This window comes from Anas platyrhynchos, chromosome 16 (assembly GCF_047663525.1).
Source record: "Anas platyrhynchos isolate ZD024472 breed Pekin duck chromosome 16, IASCAAS_PekinDuck_T2T, whole genome shotgun sequence".
Taxonomy (NCBI): domain Eukaryota; kingdom Metazoa; phylum Chordata; class Aves; order Anseriformes; family Anatidae; genus Anas; species Anas platyrhynchos.
In genome coordinates this window covers 9056437-9077265 of record NC_092602.1, presented here as the reverse complement: position 1 = coordinate 9077265, position 20829 = coordinate 9056437, and the positions used below count along the sequence as shown (strand labels likewise).

The following is a 20829-nucleotide window of genomic DNA, read 5'->3' as shown; positions in this document are numbered from 1 at the left end:
TCTGTAAAGGTTTCCAGTTTTTAATACTGAAGTAAAAATTACCTTAGAGTGCATCTAATTATAATGTGCATTTAGACAGTGCATCTCCTAGCAGAATAACAGAAGAGGTTGTAAGAGTAAAGGGAGTTTTTCTTCATTAAGATTTTCATGGAGGTAACATTTTTCTTCGGTTTTTGCCCCTCAGGAAACAAGTAACATTTTTCCATTGAACTGTAGAAATGAACAGAAATGTCAGGAGAGATATTGTAGTGAAAATCTTTCTTTGCTTGTCTTCTGGTATTTAACAGTGGTTTGCTAACAAAGAAATACTGGCTCAGAACGTTAAGATGTTTCTTAGTCTTAATAGTTTATCTTGGGGAAAAATAGGAGACATTGCACTGTTTTATGATTTTAAAAAGGAGTTTGCCAATAAGATTGTTTAAAAAGTAATGTTACAATTTGCTTTTTGGATGTGTTTACCTTTTCAAAAACTGTGCGAAGCTGTGTGTATCAGCCAAGTTCCTTGCTGGGCCTTTGTGAAGGTTCTGGGTATGTGATTGCTGTGCCAGCTCTTCCAGCAAAGTCCACGGATCCTCAGGCATGTAGCAAAATGTTAGAATGGTGAAAAATTTGCACACAAATTAATCTGGAAATAGATGCAGTAGGTGAGCTAGTATTTAGCTGCACTGGAGGCAATGAAATTTCCTGTTAAATCACTAGAAATAAAACATACTTCTTAATGTGATGCACTTTGAAGCCTGTAAGCAGTCCCTTTTAGGAAGCAGTCCCAACTAATGAGATTATCACATTCTGCAGTCTCATTTTCGTCTATTTCTAGCAGATCTTGTTAGCGGTGTGAGGCTGTCCTACTGTTGCTAGTATAACACACTGAATTAGTGTGGAGACACAGGAATAGCCGCTCTTGTAGACATCTGTCTGTTTTCAACAGACTGGATCCTGTTTTATTTAAAATTGGCAAGTATTCGCCTTCTGTAAATAAATGATGTCATGCATAAAGCTGCCGCAGGCCAGAGAAGTGCTTTGTTATTGGATGGTTTGAATAGGTTTACAGGGCCTGTGGTTCTTCAGTCTCTTATCCCATGGAATTGCCGGCCAAAAAAACAAAAAGCAAGCACAAAACCCATCTTGATATATGTCTTCCTCTGCTAGTTATTGTATTTTGCAGTTCCAGACAGTATATGGTTTCTTTATGAAAGTTTTTGCTTCCTACTAAATTAGGAGATATTTGAATTACGGCATTTCAGCTGTCTTCCAGACCAGTCAAGGTTTTTAACCTAAATATTTAACAACTCTGCTGAAATCTTTTTATATGCCTCTTCAGGCACAAGCAGGAAACAATACGGCAATCAGTAAACGGAATTTGATGAAGTGGGTTATTATACTTCTGTGATGAGATCTAATCCTTTTAATAGCTTGACAATGCTGTGACACTTTCAATTCATTTCAGAAATCCTCTGTGGTCTTCATGACTGAGGTAATGTTAACACATTTTAGGCCAATGGGACTCAAGTATCCTATTCTACAGAGTCAACCTAATATCTGGGGAAGTGGCTTATAAAGGTTGGCTCGCAGCTTTGAAGAAGGCAGAAAAGGAAGGTGGTACAAAGCTTTGCCATGCAAAGTTCATGTGCTCCTGGAGGCTTGTTAGAATGGAAGTATTCTCTATTGAAAATTGATGTTTCAACAGAGAATTTAGGTATTGTGTCATGAGGTCATGCATGGTGTGGCAGCATACCCTGCTCACGTCAGGGACAGAAGACTCCATTTCAGCCCTTCAGAGAATTCAGTTTTGCTGCTTGTTGTGTATTTAACTGCTCTTGTTGAAGTCACTGAGACTTTGTGTGACTAAGTGAATGTATGCTGAGGATTTAACCAAATGTCTTCTCAAACAATCCCATTTTATAGGATTGACCTAGTACTCTTTAGCCTATTGCACTATTTTTAAAAATAAAGTAAAATAAAAGTCAAGTTCCAGAGACTGCTTAAATTTAGTTCAGACCAACCTGTCAGGAGTGGGGTTGTGATCCCAAAGACATTTAATGTTTTATTCTAGTAAAGTCATGGAGGGAATAGTCAAACTGGAAAAGTTTGGACTGTGGCAGCATTGGCTGTGTTTGTACAGTGCCTCGTTGTTCTTCTGAAGCTGTGCACCATGCAAACCGTGATCTGAAAGAGGAGCAGCAGCAGGGATGCCATAGTGATGTGCAACTGCATCCTTGGGTAGGAGCTGAATGAGAGGAAGAATAAAGAAAACATGAAATGCTCCATTCCACGTTTTTGTTTTACTTTGCATATTGTGTAGACTGCGAGCAGGTACTGAGCCAATTTCATTTTGCAGTTTCAGAAGTTTCTTTGGTTGACGGGGGGTGGCCAGACTTTCATTTTGTTAGGGGGCAAATGGGTTTTGTTCACTTGCTGAAATTTATTTTTTTCTAGTCTCGCCTGCTGGGCTGTTTTTATCTGAGGGAAGAAAAGAAGTAGTTCTGGCTGAACTTATGGGTTATGGTGATGTTGGGGTTTTCTGGATTTATTGTTGTTTAAAATAATACCTCCGGGAGACGTGGCAGTGAATCACAGTGCAGGAACATAGCATAGTTAAATCAGCACTTCTAAACGAGAACTGCTGCTAGAAGTGAGCCTGATTCCTTGGTGGCTGCTGCTTCCTGTGCCACGGTGTGTATGGAAGTGTTCCTCCGTGCTGCCATAGGTGTCTGGGAGGCTGTGCAACACGCTGGGCTGGAGAGCAGGTGTGACCGAAAGTCTTTCTTTTTGTGTATTTCCTTTTAAGTTCTTACTGGGAGCAAGATCTTTGACAGAAAAGTATCAAATGTATTGAGACTGCTGCCCAGTAACGGTCACTGTGTCATTAGTATTTAACTTACTGAAGTTACTTGAGAAATTATTTGACCAGTTCATGGTCAAACAGCATTTTGAAGGATGCTTGTTCTTTTTTTTTTTATTTTTTTTATTTTCTCAGTCTGAGAAAGTTATTAAAAAGATTTGCAGAGATCCTGAAAGCAGTCAGCTATTGCTCTGAGTTATGAGATATATTTTTAGTCTCGCCAACTATGATTTTCATATGAAATTAATGGTCCCTGGAAACTGAATACCTAGGAGGCCTTGGTGAGGGAGAATGAAAGGTTGAGGCAGACCAGGTTGACCTTGACGTAGCATTATGCTTAAATGTATTGTCCTAAGGACTGAGGAGGGCCAGCAGAAAAGAGTTTTGAAGCTTCCAGATAATGAGGGAATTTCTAATAAGCCTTTTCACTGACTGCCTAAAGTCGGTCATATTAAATTCTTCATTTTACGTATAATGATGTCTGATGCCATTAAAGACAAGTCTGTGTGGGAAAGTTATTGCAGCACGAACTAGGATGAAGATTCATAATACACAACGTATCCCATTAGTGCAAGTGGAGATACTTCAATCTAAGAACGCTTTCTTTTTTCTTGACTTGCAATTTGAAAAAGTATTTCTATTACTGCAAGCTTAATGCTGAGTGCTTTAACACTAAAATTACAGCTTTCATCAGTGTTGAAACTGTCATGACAGGTAGTCTGAAGAGAAGAGGACAAGTGAAACTTCTGTGGTTATGCGTTAGGGTATACTGTGCATCACCAGTCCTGAGAACTGCATTTATATGGAACAGCTTTAAAACATTGCAGACATCAACATTGCACATGGATTTAACATCTAAAAATACAGTAGTGTTCAAAGGCAAAGTTCCAAAATGCCACTAAGTCTCTAGTCCTGTGCTCTGACCCTTGAGAATACGGAACTGAATGTAGAAAGTCCTAGGAAAAGCTAGCGTTGTAGAAGCTGAGCGTTTCTATTGGCTCCTCACCATATAGTATATCATCTAAATGTCATGAGAAGGGACTGTTTCAACATTGCTGAGTTATTTAAGACTCACTGCTGCCTTAGCCAAAAAATCCTTGCTCTGGGACCAACTCAATCCCTGAAGAGCGAGAGAAAAGAAATTTTCAGCCGCCCCCTTTCCTACTCCAGCTGCAAAACCTCAAGCTCTCCCCATGCTGTTCTGACAGATAGAGTTCTGCCTTTTGCCCGTAACTCTGCTCTCCTTTCCCAAAGTACCACATCTGCGACCACCTTCTCCCTCTCCTTGGTGCCAACCTCTGAGCGCTCTCCTTGCTTCCCCTTTCTAAACCTGCAGTCACAACTCCAGCGATTTTTAATATCGGATCTAATTAAACATGACGCTTCATGAAGAAGCTGCCACTAGAATCAAAACAAGTAAATTTGTTATAAACACAAAGGCACAATCAGGTTATGCAAATCAGCCGTGTCTTCAGGCTCCTGGCAGGCTGCCAGCGTGATCTTTGCTTTTACGAAATTTTTGCCACCTCCGTAAGAGAAAAGCAATATTTGTGGGGGAAAGGCAGCAATTTAGGGCTGCTGCTTCCACCCTTCTCTAGTTCCAAAACAGGTATCAGAGGTCTTGGTTTCTTCTTTCGCCAATGTGACTCTCCCCAGTGCTGGCAATGGCTAGTTTTCGGCTGGTCCCTCGCAGTGAAGGATTTTAGGGAAATGCAGGGAATGGGCTTGGTGTATGGAGCCTGTAGTTGGAACCGCACACAACCTCAGCAGCAAAGTGCTTGGATTGACTCCTGACCACCAGCCTAGTGAAGTTCCAGTCTCTTGTGTTTGACCTTACAGTGAATGTGACGTTTTGTTTGGAACAGAAAAAAGATCGTCTTCTGTGCGTGGAGCTAGAGGGCACTTCAGTGGATTTTTCCCCTTCTGCTGTGGAATGCAGCCAGCGTTGCAGCTACAGTCTTTTAGGCTTTTTTCTTCAGGGAGAAAACTTGCGAGTGACTTGTTTGAACTGCCTTGAAAGTCTAGAGCATTTTCTTCTCAAATTCTCACTTCAAAAAAAAAAAAAAAAAAAAGCCATAGCAAGCTGTTCTCTTCGAGAAACAGAGCTAAAAGCCCTCTGTAAAGGCACTTCGCTGGGGATGGGAGGAGATAAGTCAAATATTAAATAATTAGAAAATAATAATCTCTAGTTCTACCTCATGTGTTTCCCCCCTTTTGTTCCACCCACATGCTGCTAATTTTCATCTTTTCTTCCTGCACATCAAGACGTCAGAGACTGCTTACAGAGAAAGTTGTTTTTCCTGAGTTGTCTGCGTGCTTTATTAATGCAGCAAAGATGACAAAGGAGGAGGAAGGCGGAGGTGAGGATCGAGGGGACGAGAGGACGAGCTTTTTCATGGTCTCACTCCTACCAAAGGGTGACCATTTTGTTCACTGTTGCATTTGCCAGTTGCCATGGCATCCCCCTCTCACTCTATCCTGGAGGTGTATTCTTGATATAATTAACAGCTCTCCTCCTTCTGTCTGCTGCAGAAAGCAATCATTAAGTGAACATGAAGGAAAGAAAAGTCACTTTTTATCTCTTAGTTTGTCTATTCATGTTTTTCATCCTACTTCCTTATCTTTCTCCGTCCATAATAATGCTGCTGTTTGTGTATGAAAGTATTGCCAGAATATTGCTGCCTGGGTAAAACAGGACATTAAGTCCCAGATGCATTTGTGCAAATGGGGGATTTTGTTAGGCTGGAATGCAGTCAGTTCAACATATATAAAGTTCATTATGCTCTGTGTATAAAACAGTAATCTTAGGAAATAGAAGGTTCCTCAGAATCTGGGTTATGGATAATGGATATTGCAGCTCTAATGCACTTTGGAGAAAACTTCCAAGGGAGATTTGTTTCAAAATATTGCCATAGCGAGATCAGGAGGAAAAATATGAAAAGACATGGTATAATTAAAACAGTGTTGAACGGAAGCTGGAGTGGTAGTGCTGTAGAACGCAGCCAGCATATCAGTCAGACAGTTCATGCGATGGCTTCCAGGAAGGTGCCCTTCTGAAAAGGTGTACCTGTTTTTTGGGGGGTTCTGACTTCAGTCCTGCCAGGATGCCACACTCAGACGTGAGACTAGTTTGAAAACCACCACCACCAAACGTTATGTAACAGTTGCAGTGCCAGCATCTTTCATTAGGAAACTCCTGTTGGGAAGCCTGTTGCTTTCCCATTTTATGGAACATTTGAACGTTATTTTTTCCCACAGCCACAAAGCAGTGAACTGTTCCAGAGGCAATATAGTAAGGTTCCTGTAGGATTTATTTGTTTTTCAGAACATGTTGAAAACAACAAGGCAGAAATACAACCTTGCTCAGGTTGTCACCTCCTGCCTTTGCAGACAGTCTATAAAGCACAATTTTCTTATGACTTAATGCCCAATTTTATTTTATTATTTTTTTGTGCTGTTGTTTCATTACTGAGCTGCTTCACTGGGAAATAATAGGGAGCTATCTTTTCCAGTAACATCTCTGAAAAAAAATTCTTTTATTTTTCACTACTGCTTTTCCTAGTGGAAGGCTGTTCCAGGGCCTGTTTTCCTGCATTTTATTTACTTTGTTTACATCATTTTTCAACATGAGATGGGTTTGCCCATAGCCTCCCTGAAGCTGAATCATCTCTCAGAGAAGTATGTTGAAATAGTCAAGGTTTGAGCAAATAAGGAGATGATTTGGATCCCTTCATGTGTTTAAGTTAGAAATAGTCATAATCCATACAAACATGCACGCTAATTACTTATTTGAATTTTGGCTTTATACGAACTTCATAACAAAGAACATTTTTACTAGATGGTTTAAAGAACAGGAGATAAGACGGTAGATATTTATGGAAGTAATGAACTATTTTTCTCAGTCTGTGACACATTGTTTGGATATTAACGTCTTAAATGTTTCTTCCATCCGCTTTGATAGTATAGTAGTCGAGACAAAAGTAGAACTTCATGCTCTTCAATAAAAATCCAGAAGAAAATCCAATCTTGACCGGATGAACCTGTAATTTCAACAAAAGATATAAGGAAGGCAGATAAATAAGTTTTCATCTTATTTTGGTTATATGCACTTGTTCTGTGAGCATCATGCCTGAAAACAGAAGATTCCCCTCAGTAACTAAAGCCACTTTATGATAAAGCTGCTGTAGATCAAAAGAAGCAGTGATAATAGAGAAGCTCAGCAGGGTGAGATGGGTTGGAGGGGTGAGGGAAGGAGAATTTTTGTGATTTAAAAAGTGCCACAGCAAAGCAGACATTAAGAAGAATCCCTGCTCTATGAGAACAGCCTCAATGAGGAAACATAAAACACTGTTAAAGGATTATCACTGCTACTCTGTTTCCTACTTCACATTTGTGCAGGATAATCTTTATTGTGCCTTGTGTTGACAGAGCAGTAAGAATAGATGAACATAAAGTGGTTTTGGCAAATGCAAGACTTTCTGTAATGAGTTTTTCTAGGTTTACTCTTCAAATGTAGTGTTACAAGGTGTTTTTCTGGAGGCAGTCACCTACATGATGATGATAGCGTGGCCCCATAACTCTTGATGAACAGCATAGTGAATGCCATTGCACTAACCTGGAGTTGGGGGGTAGCAACACTTAACTGATCAGAGGTGCTGAAATTCTTGCCCTTAAATTAAAAAATTAATGTCTTACAGAAGAAGTCCTCCTAGCTTTCTGCTTACAACTTTTGGATTTTCTCCAGTTTCTGGGTCCAATAAAACCTATAAGCCAGGCTTAAATCCCTTTTTGTTAGGGCCATGTGGATGACAGAATGCACGGTAGCTTTTTTGTTTTGTTTTGTGTTTTTATGCTTTATCTTTTATTTAAAGATAGCTTTTCCTCCTTTTCTCCCACCCCCACGCACTGTTTTGAGAAAAGAAAGTCATTGAGAGGAGTTGTTGTGTTTTTTTTTCCTCCTGTCAAGGTCTGTCTGTTTCACTGGGTTGAAAAGAACATAATTCCAGAATCCTTCGACAGCTCTGTACCAGGTCACATCTGGAACGTTCCCTTTAAAGCCACAAATATGAAAATCTTTGGTTGCCAGGCTTTAGTATGAGGCTGTACTTTTTGACTGTGCATTAGGAATCTTACTGCAATTAACATTTGGATAAGGCAGGTTAATTTTATATGGGGAAAAACAAAAACAAAACAAAAAAAAACTTGCCCAAACTGCAACTTCACCTGGTAGGGAAAAAATGAAAATGAAGTAAAAAAAAATACTTTTGCCCCTGATAGCACATCCTTATTTTGAGAGAAATTTAAATATGAATTTGTTCCACCTATGTACATCTCTAAGGGTTATTTCAGTCTCAAGCTTTCTTCCTTGTGTGCTTGGCCATCCACAACTTGCAAGGAGGCCTTGTTCTCTTCACCGTTTGTTGTGTCCCTGTGTGGTGGCCGACCACTGGGCTTCCACCTGGCAGCCGGTGGCGTTCCTGAGGGGCTCGTTTTGGGGCAGCATCCTCTGTAAGGCCCCAGGTGATGGGATGGAGTGAAACCTCAGGGAGTTCATGAATGCCACCAACTTGGAGGGCATGGTCAGGAAGATGGAGAATGGAAATTACTGTTCAGAGGACTTTCGCTAGGCTGGAGGATAGCATCAACAAGAACTTCCTGAAGGCTCAGCAAAGAGAAATGCAAAGTCCTGCATCTGGAGCTGAATGACCCCGGTGTAACACACCTGGCTGGGGAGCAGCACTGACAAAACAATCTTGGGGTCCTGGTGGACAAGAAGTTGGTTTCTGGTCACCGGTGTGACCTTACAGCAGTGAAGTCAGAGAGAGGTGGATTGCTTCATCCTGGAGAGGAGAAGACTACTGGAGGGCTGGGGGGTATTGATTTGCTGTCTTCAGTAGAGAAGAAAGAGCTGGATGAGAGGCACCAGTTACAAGTTGGAGCAAGAGAAATTTGGCAGAAGTGATAGGAAAAAAAGTGTTCAGTGTGAAGGTGGCAGAGCACTGGAACAGGGCCCAGGGAGGTTATGGAACCTCCATCCTTGGAGGTGCGTGGAACTGGGTTGGACACTGGCCCTGAGTAACCTGATCTGACTTTGAAGCCAGCTTTGCTTTGAGCAGGGAGTTGGACCAGAGGTCCCTTCCAGCAGGAATTACTCCATGATGCTGTGTTCCTTCTCTCAGTAATCATTTTTATTCTGAGTGCCATCCCAATCTTGCTGAGTTACTTTCCAGATGTCCTCTTTCTGTCTGTGGTAATAGCTGTGCATTTTTATAGAAATGCCGTTTGAGATGCAGATGTATTTTTAACAAATGAGTAACTAACTAGTAGTATCCTCATATATTTCTGCAGAAAAAAATAGATACAATATAAGCATAGAAATTTCAGGTTCTACATAACGTGTTATGTGAGTTAATGAAGTGCATGGGTGTGAAGGGTTTTCCCTCTAAATCACAGCTGAGAACATTTCCTCTAGTGATCTCACTTCTGGCGTGAGGCTTTCTTCTGCAGCTTAATTTCCCTCAGGTTTATCCAATCCTATTTGTGCATCTTGAGACCTTTAGTTTTGGAACTGATGGCTTTACACATCAGAAACCTGTTGTTTTCAGAGGTAGAGTAGACCTTATTTCATCCTACAGGGCAATTGTTTTGACTATAGCTGCTATGTTTTATTTCTTTTGTGCACATAAAATCTTGCAGACTTTAATCACATGTTTTAGCAATTGATTAATCAAGTTCAGGAACTTTAAAATACATTCCACCATTTATTTTCAGAAATGTGTTTGTATGCTTTCCACCTTGGAATTTTAAAGATGTAATTTCCCCAGCTTACTTTATTTCTCAGTGAAATTCTGCTGAATCTTAAGGCACGGTAATAAATCTTTGGTCATCTAGGACATTAGGGACCAATTTGATTTTACATCTGACAGCCGGATTCTTTATTTCTATTCCAAACACTCGTACTTTATCACCATGGTTAAAATGACTTTTTGTTCATTCCTGGCAGAGGTATGAGAGGTAGAGGAATGAGACAGGCAATTAAACAACTGAGATTCCACTCAGCCATATCTTTTATGGTACAGTAAGTCTCCATTAAATGAAGACTGTAAAGAACATGAAATAAAAACATCCTGTGGCCCCACAGGCGAGGATATTTTATTTAATTACTGATAAAAATTATAGCGAAGATGCTCATTTTATGGGTGCTTTTATTCCCTTTGGTGAATTTTTGTCACCCTTCTGCCTACATAAGTAACAGCACTGCATTAAATTGTTAGCTTGGGCTTTGGAGAAAAGTGTTGCTCTTGGTGCCATTTTTAACTCCTACAAAGGCAATGAATTCCCAGAGTGTTGTTCCAAATTGGACACCGATGTTATTCAGTTCTGCAGTTATTGGGGATTTATGATTTGGGGCTAGGCTGATGATCTATTTTTCAAGCAAATACGTGTTTCTGTTTTCTCCATTTCTTCTCATATCATCTACTAAAAATCATTTATTTTAATAATTTGCAAATTCTCTTAAAATACTGTGTATCTGTTCATTCAGGCCAAGTTTGTCAACACACCTTTGCATGAAATAAATTTCTGTTTATAAGAGTTTGTAACTTGTGCTTAATGATGGAGCTCAGGAAAGTGTTATGTTGCGAGGGACTTGTTAAATAAAGCATTGTAAATGTGAATATGAATAAGTGTTCAAGTGCTAGTTTGATAAGTGGATTGAAGGGAACAGGAAAATAATCTGTAAAGGAGAAAGATTGCGTTATAATAATGTTTGATTTTTTATTTGTTAGTGTTTTCTGTCTACAAGAAGTTGTACTGCCTGCAGTTGTAACTGAAGCAGGTAGCAGGTGCAGAATTACTGGCATGTATTTCTCACTGTCTCTGCCTTCCCTTTTGTGTTTTATGCAGTCCACAGCAGAGATGCCCACAACCCCAAAGCACACGAAGGACACCAGAGAGAGCTTCTTCCCAGTAACACCAGCCACGCTGCATCCTGCCCCAGTGAATCCAGACACTGTGACTCCTGAAAATCTCCTGAGACTGAATGATCTTCATCCCAAATCCAAACCAGCCTCTTCCTCTTCATCCTCTTCCTCCTCAGCATCTTCTTCAGTGCCTCCCTCCCAGGAGTCACACAGGGACACTGAGCATCTTCGGAGTCAGAATGCAGAGACTGCTCCCAGCATGAGTGATCTCGCACGTGGTAAGTCTCAGGGAGACAGAACATCATGGCCCTCTCTAATCAGTTTGCCAAGGCCACATGGTGAGTCAGTGCCTGAGTTCTGATTCTGTCCCACTTTGTGATCACTAGGCCATACTCAAAAGGTTACACAAACAGAGGGTTTGTTTTGGGACATGTATAAAATTATACGTATTTTAATTGCTAGGATAGAGTAAAGAGCTTCTAGTACGCACTGCATGTAACTTGCATGTGAAATCATGGAATAGCAGCCTAAAAATAACATAATATTTTAAATAGATCATTTAAGTCTGAAGTGGCATTTGTTTTTTCTTAAAGAAAGTAAAGATACGGTTCTTTAAAATACCTCAAATGCTTTTAAAAAGTTGGAAGTGATTGAAATTGCAATAAACTGATGGATAGCCTACATCTGACTTGTAAGTGCCAGATTAACATAATTAGATGCACAGATATCACAGCCATGTATATGTGTGTGGAGATACGTAATACTGTGAAAATTCCAAGCTTCTGCATGGCTCATAAGTTAGTGTACCATCACCATTATGTTTCACATTTGAGAAAAGAAGCATCTGGCAGGACTGGAATGTTGGAAATATATTTATAGTCCTAGTATGGTTATGTGCAAAGTTGGAGTACAGAAAAGGGTTGAAGAGGCAAAACAAATGTTACTTATTCTGTAGCAAGATCGTGTGATTTGGTTAGGACTGTGTTATATACTTGGTCCTATACAGATTGCCTAAATGAGGAAAGAGTTAATTGAGAGCGCCGTCTTTTTCTTTCCTGCTGTCCTGGCAAGCTGGTGTTGTTAGCAGTAGTAAAAATCGCTGATCCACTTTGGGCACGAAGTAAGATTAGACCCAGTTTCAGACTTATCTTGGGTGCCCAAAGACATGGCTGTGCTTATTTGTGGGACACTGTGCATGTTACAGTGGTAGAGCACCTGTTATGGTGTGTACTTCCTTGCAACCTTAGCAGGAACACTATCTGAAAAACCTTCTGCTGCTGCTTGCACTCGCTCCATCTGCTCACAAACTTGAACTTTAGAGCTACCCATAAAATGCCATAGCAGAATTAATAGGAACCCAGATAGAGTCATGAATGAACAACAAACATACAGCTTTGGGGGAAAGTGACAGACGAGGATACAATGGGAATAGTGCCTAGATTTGTGAGACTTAATGATAGCCTACTCATTAATGAGTATTATGTATCATCTAGATGTTTTGTGAAAGTAAAGTCGTACTGTGACTTCCATCCATACACTGCCTTATGTAATCAGCCTTGGCATCTAAACACACGCAGTCTGCTGAATTCATGGGCAACAAAGAGCAAGCGAGGGAGAAATCAGTTTTCCCAATTTGCTAATCTCTGAGTACAGGACAAAATTGAGATTTAACATCCAGTGTTAGGAGTTGCGTTATAATCATCTCATTTTCCTTTTTCACAGAAGTAGGGAGAGAGTGTCTTGGGAGGGAGAGGAGGGGAAGGGGAGTGATAAGGAAGGGAATGGCTGAGACGATGCATAAACCACATTTGTTATTCTCCTTATGAAGCTGAAGAATGGAGTTGCACAGTGGCATAAGATATCTTTGCAGGCTTATTCAACAGGGAGTAATTCAGGTTTGTGCCTAGACAACAGGGGAAAAATCCTCCAGTTTATGCAGTTGCTGTGCATTTACTAAGGAGACTGGTAGGAATGACAATGCAGATAAGAGGTCCCAGATTCTTTCAGTTTTCAAACAAACTCATGAGCATTTCTGACATGCTTTCCTCTCAGCAATTTCCTGGGCTGCCTTGCAGTGATTAGAACGTTTATTTTAATCTTTTGACTTCCTAAGCTTTGTTAGGGTGGTGAAGTTTCATATTGTTCGTTGGTCTTTTATGCTTCTATACCTCATCTTGGTCGAGGGAGATGGAAGGGCTAGCTGCCAAAATTATAACCCTGGATCCGTGTGTCTGAAGATCAAGAGGCTCTCTCTGCAAAGCTCTTGTTCCAGTGCAGAGTGTGTGTGTGTGTGTTGTATCTGGCTTTCTGGCTCTCAGACGTACCTGACAGGTCATTTTTCTAGCTGAGAGAGACACCAATTACTGCTGTGTCCTTTCCTTTCCTTTTCCTTTCTTTTTGATTCTCCTATCTTTTCACCCACCTCCTTTAAAAGTATTATTTATAATCTGGTTTACCACTTTTTTTTTCATCTGCATCTCATTAGCTCTGTTTTAAAAATAAATAAATAGTGAAATCGTTTCCCCCATTTTCAGAGTAATCTGTTTTCATCTTTCTCATCTCTTGTCATGTTTTGTAACCTCCTTCTGTATCTATTTGTTCATATGAGAGTATTCAGTGTCACAGAGGATTAGCTGCTATTGTTTTCTGTGGTTTCACTCAGAAAAAAAGAATGGGTTTAAAAGCGAAGTTGCCACTCATTTCTTATGTGGATGTTTTCAAGAGATTTTGTCTAATGTGACTAGTATAGAATACAACGTGATGAAATCCAGCAGCAAAGTAGTGGTAGTTTCAATATGAGAGCTTCCTACATGTAGGCATGAATGTCTGTGGACCTATTAGCCTTTTTGGCTCAGCCTATAATTTTCTGTGGAGAAACTAAAATAGGACAATTAAGATAAACCCTCTGCAATGTGTCCCACTGCTCTGTTTTTATACTGTTCTAAATTGCTGCAAAATCTTGACATTTTCTTTAGCTTCAGTGTCCTTGCCCAAATAACGATTCTTATAATGAATGGACAGGAAAACATTCACATCTGACTTTTCGTACCAAGGCTTGTATAGTTGGAATTATTTAATGTTGTGTTTTGCTTAAAACCAGCTATTCAGTTCATTGGAATATAACTTAAAGGTGGAAGAATGAAAATTCTCCCCCCCTCTCCATGAAATTTACATCCATTCAAGCCCCAAGCATTTCAATACAAAACAAGGTCGTGATACAGCTGTCCAAGCTTAGAAATTCAGAGATGAGGAAGTCAATCAGGTCTTTCTCTAGTGTGCAGGGGAATTGCAGCCTATAAGCCATAAATAGATAATCCTGCTATGATTTCAGATGTGTGTTATGTAGGCACAACAGGGCAGGTAGAGGTGTAAGTGTGCTTCAAGCTGTAGAACTTTGACTTTGAGAAGCAGAAGAAATAAATGCCAGTGAAAAAGGTTGTATGGAAAGGTAAACAGGAGCATGGTGAGAGTGAGTAATAAGACTAAATTGTTTTAACTTTATTTAACCTTATTTTAACTGTGGAATTCAGGTTGAACGTTCAGTTTCTTTTTTAAAGGACCCGAAGTAGCAGCTCAGCCCTCCTAACCATGATCAGTCTAATCTCTTGGTTTCTCTGCTTAATTCATAATTGTGCTGTAGAGTTCAGAGTTGATCTCAACAGATGGCTCAAGAAAATGTGAAACGCAGAAGTTGAGCCTGGCCACGGACCTGTGGCCTCATGTGAGTCTTCGTATTGCGTTATTCCTCCAGCAGTTACCCGGTGTGAGGGTTCTTTCCTGTACAGACGATATGACTTATCCTGGTTTTTGACGGCTTTTTCCCTCAGTCCCCAAGCCTGAATTCCTCCAAGGCTTTAAAAGCTCTGTTCAAATACCTGTAACCCCACTCCTTCTGTAGCACCCTGGGGTGGAAGCTCCTTTCCACCTGTTAGTGACTGCGAAGTTGCCGATAGAAATCAAGCAGGCAGCCTTTGACTAACTCCCCGTTTGCTCTCTCTAATCTCTCTCTGCGTCTGCCTCCTGTGTTGGCATTGGTATTCTCACTTCCACCTGTCTGATCCTTCCTTTTCATGAAGCTTTTTATTTTTCACAATGGGTGCACTCTGAAAACAACTTCACTGCTGACTGCCAGCAGGGGGTTTCCTGTTTGTGAATGACTTCTTAATTCCCTTTTGCCTAATGCTCAGGCAGTACCAGTCAGCTGTGTCTTTTCCTCTTCCCTTTGGCAGCACGCTGATTTAGTTTCTATTGCAACAAACAGAGAAGTTTTTCAGTACTGTTAATACCTATTTCTAATTTTTACCTTTTTTTTTCCCAAGTTTTATTTATTCAATCTAACACTGCGGAAAATCCTTTGAAATTTAAAGCTGTTGTTTATATGTGCCCAAGCTCAATCAGTAAGAATAAATAGGACAGGAACAGCAGCTTCCAAACTGTGCCCTGTTAGGTGGTGGGAAGAGCCAGGGGCATAGCGTGGGCTGGGCAGGCCAAGGGGCCAAAGAGGCTCTCTAGATCCCCCTGAAAATCCCAGGGAAGCACTGCCCTATGGATATCTTGCAGTAACAATGCATCTTCTGGAGACCACAAAGATTTGTAGAAGAGCACGATGACAATGCTGTATTGTTTCAGTATGTTTGTTTCACTGGCCTCAGCTTGCTGCCAGCAGAACATTTTATACACTGCTGCATAAATGCAGACTGAAGAGAGATCTTGTTGTAAGCCTACTGCACAGGTATTGCATCGTTTCCAGCGTTCTTGGAAAAATCTCTCTAAAGAATACAACGAAACCCTTAGCTGCTTGTGCTAATTTGTTTTGGGCTTAATTGGCTGTCAGGTCAAAGAAGGATGAAATACCGATGGGGAAGGAAGGGTCTTACGGCTTTCATTAGGTAACTAGTATATAAAATTCACAGGGAGTAGACTGCAAACAAGAGATTTGCTATCTATGGTTATTACTAGATGATGTTCTTCAAATGGTGTGCTCTTGCTAAATTGAATAGAAAAGAAACAATTACTATTTAGATGCATTTTTATAATGCCATTTGAAAGTTTGTATAATTCCATACAAAACTGTTGGGCTTTTTTGATCTTGGCCCTTGGCTCCCTAAATTTCTTATGGGAGGGCATGGGTTGTTTTTTTTATTATTTTTATTTTTTTATTTTTGTTTTTGTTTGTTTAAAAAGAGAGAAAGTATTGTGCTTCAGGGCTTTTTTTTTTTTTTTTTTTTTTTTTTTTAAACCAAGTACCAGTGAGCTCTGCTGGCTGTGCCCCAATGTGGCTCCCTCAGGGACCTGGGAGTTTGGGAATTAGGATGGGCCAGGGACTATTTCCAGGAAGCACTTTCCGAGCAGCCACCTGTTTTAAGCTTTCCTAGCATGAATGTTGTTCTGTGACAGCTGACCTCAGCATTAGGAAAGAGTTTGGGGTATGTCTCACGTAATTGCACAGCAGACTCTGTCGGGACTCTAGTGATAAATATAGCAGTATGCCACGTTACTACAGCGTGAACTTCTGTTCAGCAGACTGCTTGACTTTCTTTCATTTCATGGGGCCACAGAACTTGTGTTCTGCAGCTTTTCGCCTCCAAAATTACTGATGCTTAATTTTTAACACATGGCTTTGTGTGTCAGCTTTGAATGTAATTTCCTGAATTTGGCATTTCAAGGCAAATCCGTGTTTCTACAGCTATGAGTTTTTTTTAATAAATAAATAAATTCCATGCTAGGATACTGGGAATGAATGTAGAGAAAGAAAATGTGTAAGGAAAGGGTACCAAGGACACCTCCTGCATCCCCTGATGAACTAAATACACTTGGTCTCTCTGCCTGCTGTGGTGTACCTCATGGCAAACACAGCATGCAGTTTGGGGCTGGATGCCGCTGTTATTTCTGTGGGTCAGCATCCTTAACCAGCCTGTGTTCAGCTGAACCAACCTGTGCTCCAGCCCAGTCTTTCCGTTGACTTATAACACAGTGTATGAGGAAACTCTGAGCTCCTTTGAATTCAGGATTTCCATGGCCTTTGCAGCTGCTGTATGGGGGGGAAAAAAAAAGCTGTATTAATTCCCAGCACGCCAGAGGGTGAGGCAGATGGAATACAGAAATTAATTGTTTACACATTAGCCACTATTCTTTGGAAATGCAGCAAGATATTTACTCCATTGTGTCAGGGAGCAATGGATCAGGCCCATTTCCATCAACATGGGGAAAAAAAAGCATAGCATCTACCTTGTAAATAAGTAACGATGCTGTGAAAACTTGTATGTACTCTGTGTGGCCAGTAAAATACAAAGTAAGCCAGTTGTTGCTGGAACAAATACCATAGGTATTTCCTAGTGTCCGCAGGCACACAGGATGTAGCCCTTACTCTTTTGAAGTGTTTGGGAGGCTCGGTGGTGCAGATTTGCCAAATCACAGTAATGTATTTTCAGGCTTTTTGTCTGACACAGAACTGCTGGGGAAGGTGCTCTGCAGAGGGATGAAGGCAAGTGGTGCAACTGCTTCAGTGAAGCACTTGAAGCTGTTATCTGTTCATTTCTCCAAGCATACACTTTTGAAATCACGTTAGCGTTCTGTCCTGGAGTTCAAAGCTCAGTTTCTTCCTTTTTCCTCTAATGAAACGATGTTTTGTGCTTGCACTGTACGTTACTTGTAGCCTTTAGCATATCTGTGCTTTAATACTTCAAACCACCTCCCTCAGCAAGTGGAAAACATTTTTTCCAGGTGCCAGTCACATTTTCTGGGCTTGTCTTTCACTCTCCGTGTAACATAATAGGTTTAGTGCATGACTAAAGGATTTTTTGAAATTCCAGCTAAAATGTCTTAGATCACTAATGCTGATGTCTCCTTCCACCTGGCAGCACAAAGAAACTGGGTGATGAGCACACGGTGCAGTGCACAGGGACTGGAGCAGCTGCTCGTTGTTACACTGCTACTGCTTTGAAACTTTCTCCGCATCTGCAAATTGCCGAGGGAATATTTTTTGACGTGGCCGCGTCAGAATAGCAAATAACTGTCTTACTGGTGTAAAAATGGGTGCAGGAGTTGTGTAGTCTGTTTCTGGTGTGCGGCTATGTGTATATAGTGTTTTCCTTGTATAAAGGGAGATGGTGAGGGAGAATATTAGCTGTGATGAAGTCATGAACCCCGGCGCCCGCTATAGGCATCTGCAAACACTGGTTTCCCTGGCAACAAGTGGAAAGAGGTTGGAGAGGAAAGCTGGAGTAGGTTGTTGCATTGAATTGTTTTCAGCTTGTTTCTTCCTCACTAAAGCAGGGAGATGTTGAAAGGTATGATGTCCCTCTTTCTCTCTGTCTGCTATTTCATATATATATTTAGCCAGTTGCTGGGAGAGGGAAGGCTGAGAAGGATACTTAGAATTCAGCTCGATCGGAGAGGAACTTTTCGGTACCAATATTAATAAGATGCATTGCAAATCTGTGCTTTTTCTATATGCTTATTTTTTTTTGTGCTATGTTATGAGGTGAGAGTGCTAAATAGATCTCCAGAGCACAGTATCTGTCCCACCTTCAGCCTGGAGACAAGTGACTGTTGCATATTACGTCTTCACAAACTGATTTTATTTTAAACTGGGTTTGTGCAGCTAATGTTTGAAAGCCTGCAAGAACCGTACAAGTACTGCATATTACCAAACAATTTGTTAACTGAGATTAAATCTGCGCTTCCGAGCACCTTCAGGATGTGCTGTTAGTTGTATTCTTGTGCTCTTGCACTTGTGCAGAATATTGTGGCTCATGAGTTAGTGGAGTCTTTACCTCCCTGGGGAAAGTTTTTATTAGAAAAACTAGGACATTATGTTCAGGGCTATAACAGCATCGTCCACAAGACTAATATCAAGATACTCTCTTCAGAAATGTGTTTTAGACGAATAATAGCAATTCAACTGTGTATTTCTTCATGATTATCCTTCTGTCTTTTTGCTCTTTTTATGTATTATCAATACTTTAATATAGTGCACAGATATTAAAGTATTGATAATACATATTTTGATATATACACCTGAAATAACCATTTCTTTATAAAGAAATAAAAATATTTTGCTAATTAACATAATTTTAAACTTAGAAATAATATCACTCAGGTGACTATCACCAAAAAAAAAAAATATTGCTCAGTCATAAAAGAATAAAGTCTATGACCCAATCAGGGAATAAAATTCAGTCACTGTGTATTTAATACCTGACAGCAAAGGATTGATTAATAGATGGGGGTTCTTGATGTCACGTAGTGAAAGAAGCAGCCTGATTGAATATTAACAAGTGTTGTTTCCAGAAGTGTGGTAATAGAAATACACACTTGCTGTGCCAAGCTCCTGCCCTTGCGTTTACAGTTACTTCTTTGAAAAAGGGCTGACACACAATTCTATTAAAATTAATTTTACTACGCTACAAATCTGCATCTTCAAAAGTAAGAAACACAGACGTGATGTGGAAGATGGAAATGCATGCAAGTAAGCTGATTCCTCATAAAAGAATGCAGACTTACATCTGTCTTGTAGCATCTGGCTAGAAATATGCTGCTCAAAAGAGCTTTGTCAGTGGGGCATAATTTAGTTAAAGCAAAGCACAGCAAATCAGCTTATGCAATGATATATCTTATAATTAAACAAAGATTATAACCAACAAAAGAGGTAGGGTTTAGTCATTAAGCAATAACGCAAATCTGAGCTTTTGTTCTGAATGGTGAACTATTAAGTCCCCAATGTAATTTAGCAGTTAAGTACATGCAAAACTGTTCTCAGCTAGCAGCACAGTTAAAGCTATAGGGTTTCCAGTTTATGTAGTATTGTATCTGTTAAATTAATTAGTGTTTTGTATCCTTGGTTAATAAGTGGATAAATAAGGTTCTGTTAGTACTTACCCTGGATGTTTAAGACTCGGGGTCTGGCACTCTGGAGTAAGCTAAAGGGAGCTGTTTCCTTGCAGGGTAATCGGAAATCATAATTTTCATCTTGCTTTTCTTCAAATGTCGACGTAATGTTTCTTTCTATCTTTGATCAAGTGTCTTGTAGACATTTCGGCATAGGAGTCTTCTGGGTTTAGACTACAGCTTATTGTCAGATGCTCGCAGTGTAATGGGATGTGTGTGTATTGGCTTCAGGCCACATTAGGGCTGATCCTTCTTCGTATGGTCCCTCATACTTGTCAGCATGCGGTTAAATCATACATGTATCTGATAGAATGAGCAGGCAAATACACAAAGCAATCTTTCAGCTATCTTCTGTTTCTCAAACAGGGAAACAGTGAATTGTGATTTTCCTAGTTCAGATTCCTGTTGTATAACCACTTCCTTCTGTGTTGTTTTTAAGCTGATTTGGTCAGATGCAACTTTTTTTTTTTTTCCTACTTCCAATGCTAATTTTTGAAGTATCCGTACAAAAATGTGCAAGAAAGTGCTGAGAAAGAAAGCTATTCTTCTGCGTTAGACCTTCCCATTTTGTGCTTGATAGTGAGTGGAACATCACAGAACAGAAGCTGCCTGTGATTTGTGCTGTAGTGTGCGACCTTTTCTTTTTTGGTAACTTGGAGAATTCTCTGCAAGCAGACTCATTTATCCTGAGGCTTGTGTTGGCTATCAGCACCTGTTTAGATAATGGGTTATTTTATTTTACCAATGAAAATTAGCGGATAAAAGAACTCATAGGCTGCTTTGGCAAGCTTTTTCTATACAAAATTATTTAAGGACCCTAGGAATCTAATTCATTTAAAAAGTTGTGTCTTTCAAACTGCATCAACGTGGATTTTACCAAGCTGTTAAGCTGAGGCATTCTCTCAAGCATTTTCTGCAAGGGGAGCTGTTGGACAGGAAAATATTACCATGGTAAATTTCAAGTTCTTATCAACAATGAGGAAGATGGAGAAGTGTTTTCAACATATAGTGAGGCGGGGGGGGTGGGGGAAGGAGGGGAAGAGTACTTTTCCAATGAGGAAAAGTTGAAAAATGTATTCCTTCTTAAGACACTATGCTGTCAAAATTCTAAATTGATTTAGAGCATGGACAAAGGAAGAATTTTAGAGCAAGTGAAGCTGTGAATATACATTGCAT

The 20829-nt window shown here is 40.1% G+C and overlaps 1 protein-coding gene and 1 long non-coding RNA gene across 8 annotated transcripts in view; one reads left to right on the top strand and one right to left on the bottom strand.

Annotated features, from left to right (window-relative positions):
* Positions 1-20829, top strand: part of CABIN1 (calcineurin binding protein 1) — a 109123-nt gene that overhangs the window by 82983 nt on the left and 5311 nt on the right. For all 6 annotated transcript variants that reach the window (XM_072024354.1, XM_072024356.1, XM_027470066.3 and 3 more), the window contains exon 36: positions 10748-11042. In XM_072024354.1, coding sequence (XP_071880455.1) covers positions 10748-11042 — 295 coding nt within the window. The remainder of the gene's footprint in view (positions 1-10747; positions 11043-20829) is intronic.
* Positions 6165-19926, bottom strand: LOC119718526 (uncharacterized). 2 transcript variants are annotated; one of them, XR_011803766.1, is made up of 3 exons: positions 19645-19926; positions 16699-16795; positions 6165-6882 (listed from the first exon to the last, which is right to left on the bottom strand). It is a non-coding gene; the product is annotated as an uncharacterized lncRNA (long non-coding RNA). The 2 variants fall into 2 exon arrangements; XR_005269669.2 differs by lacking the exon at positions 6165-6882 and adding an exon at positions 14835-15009.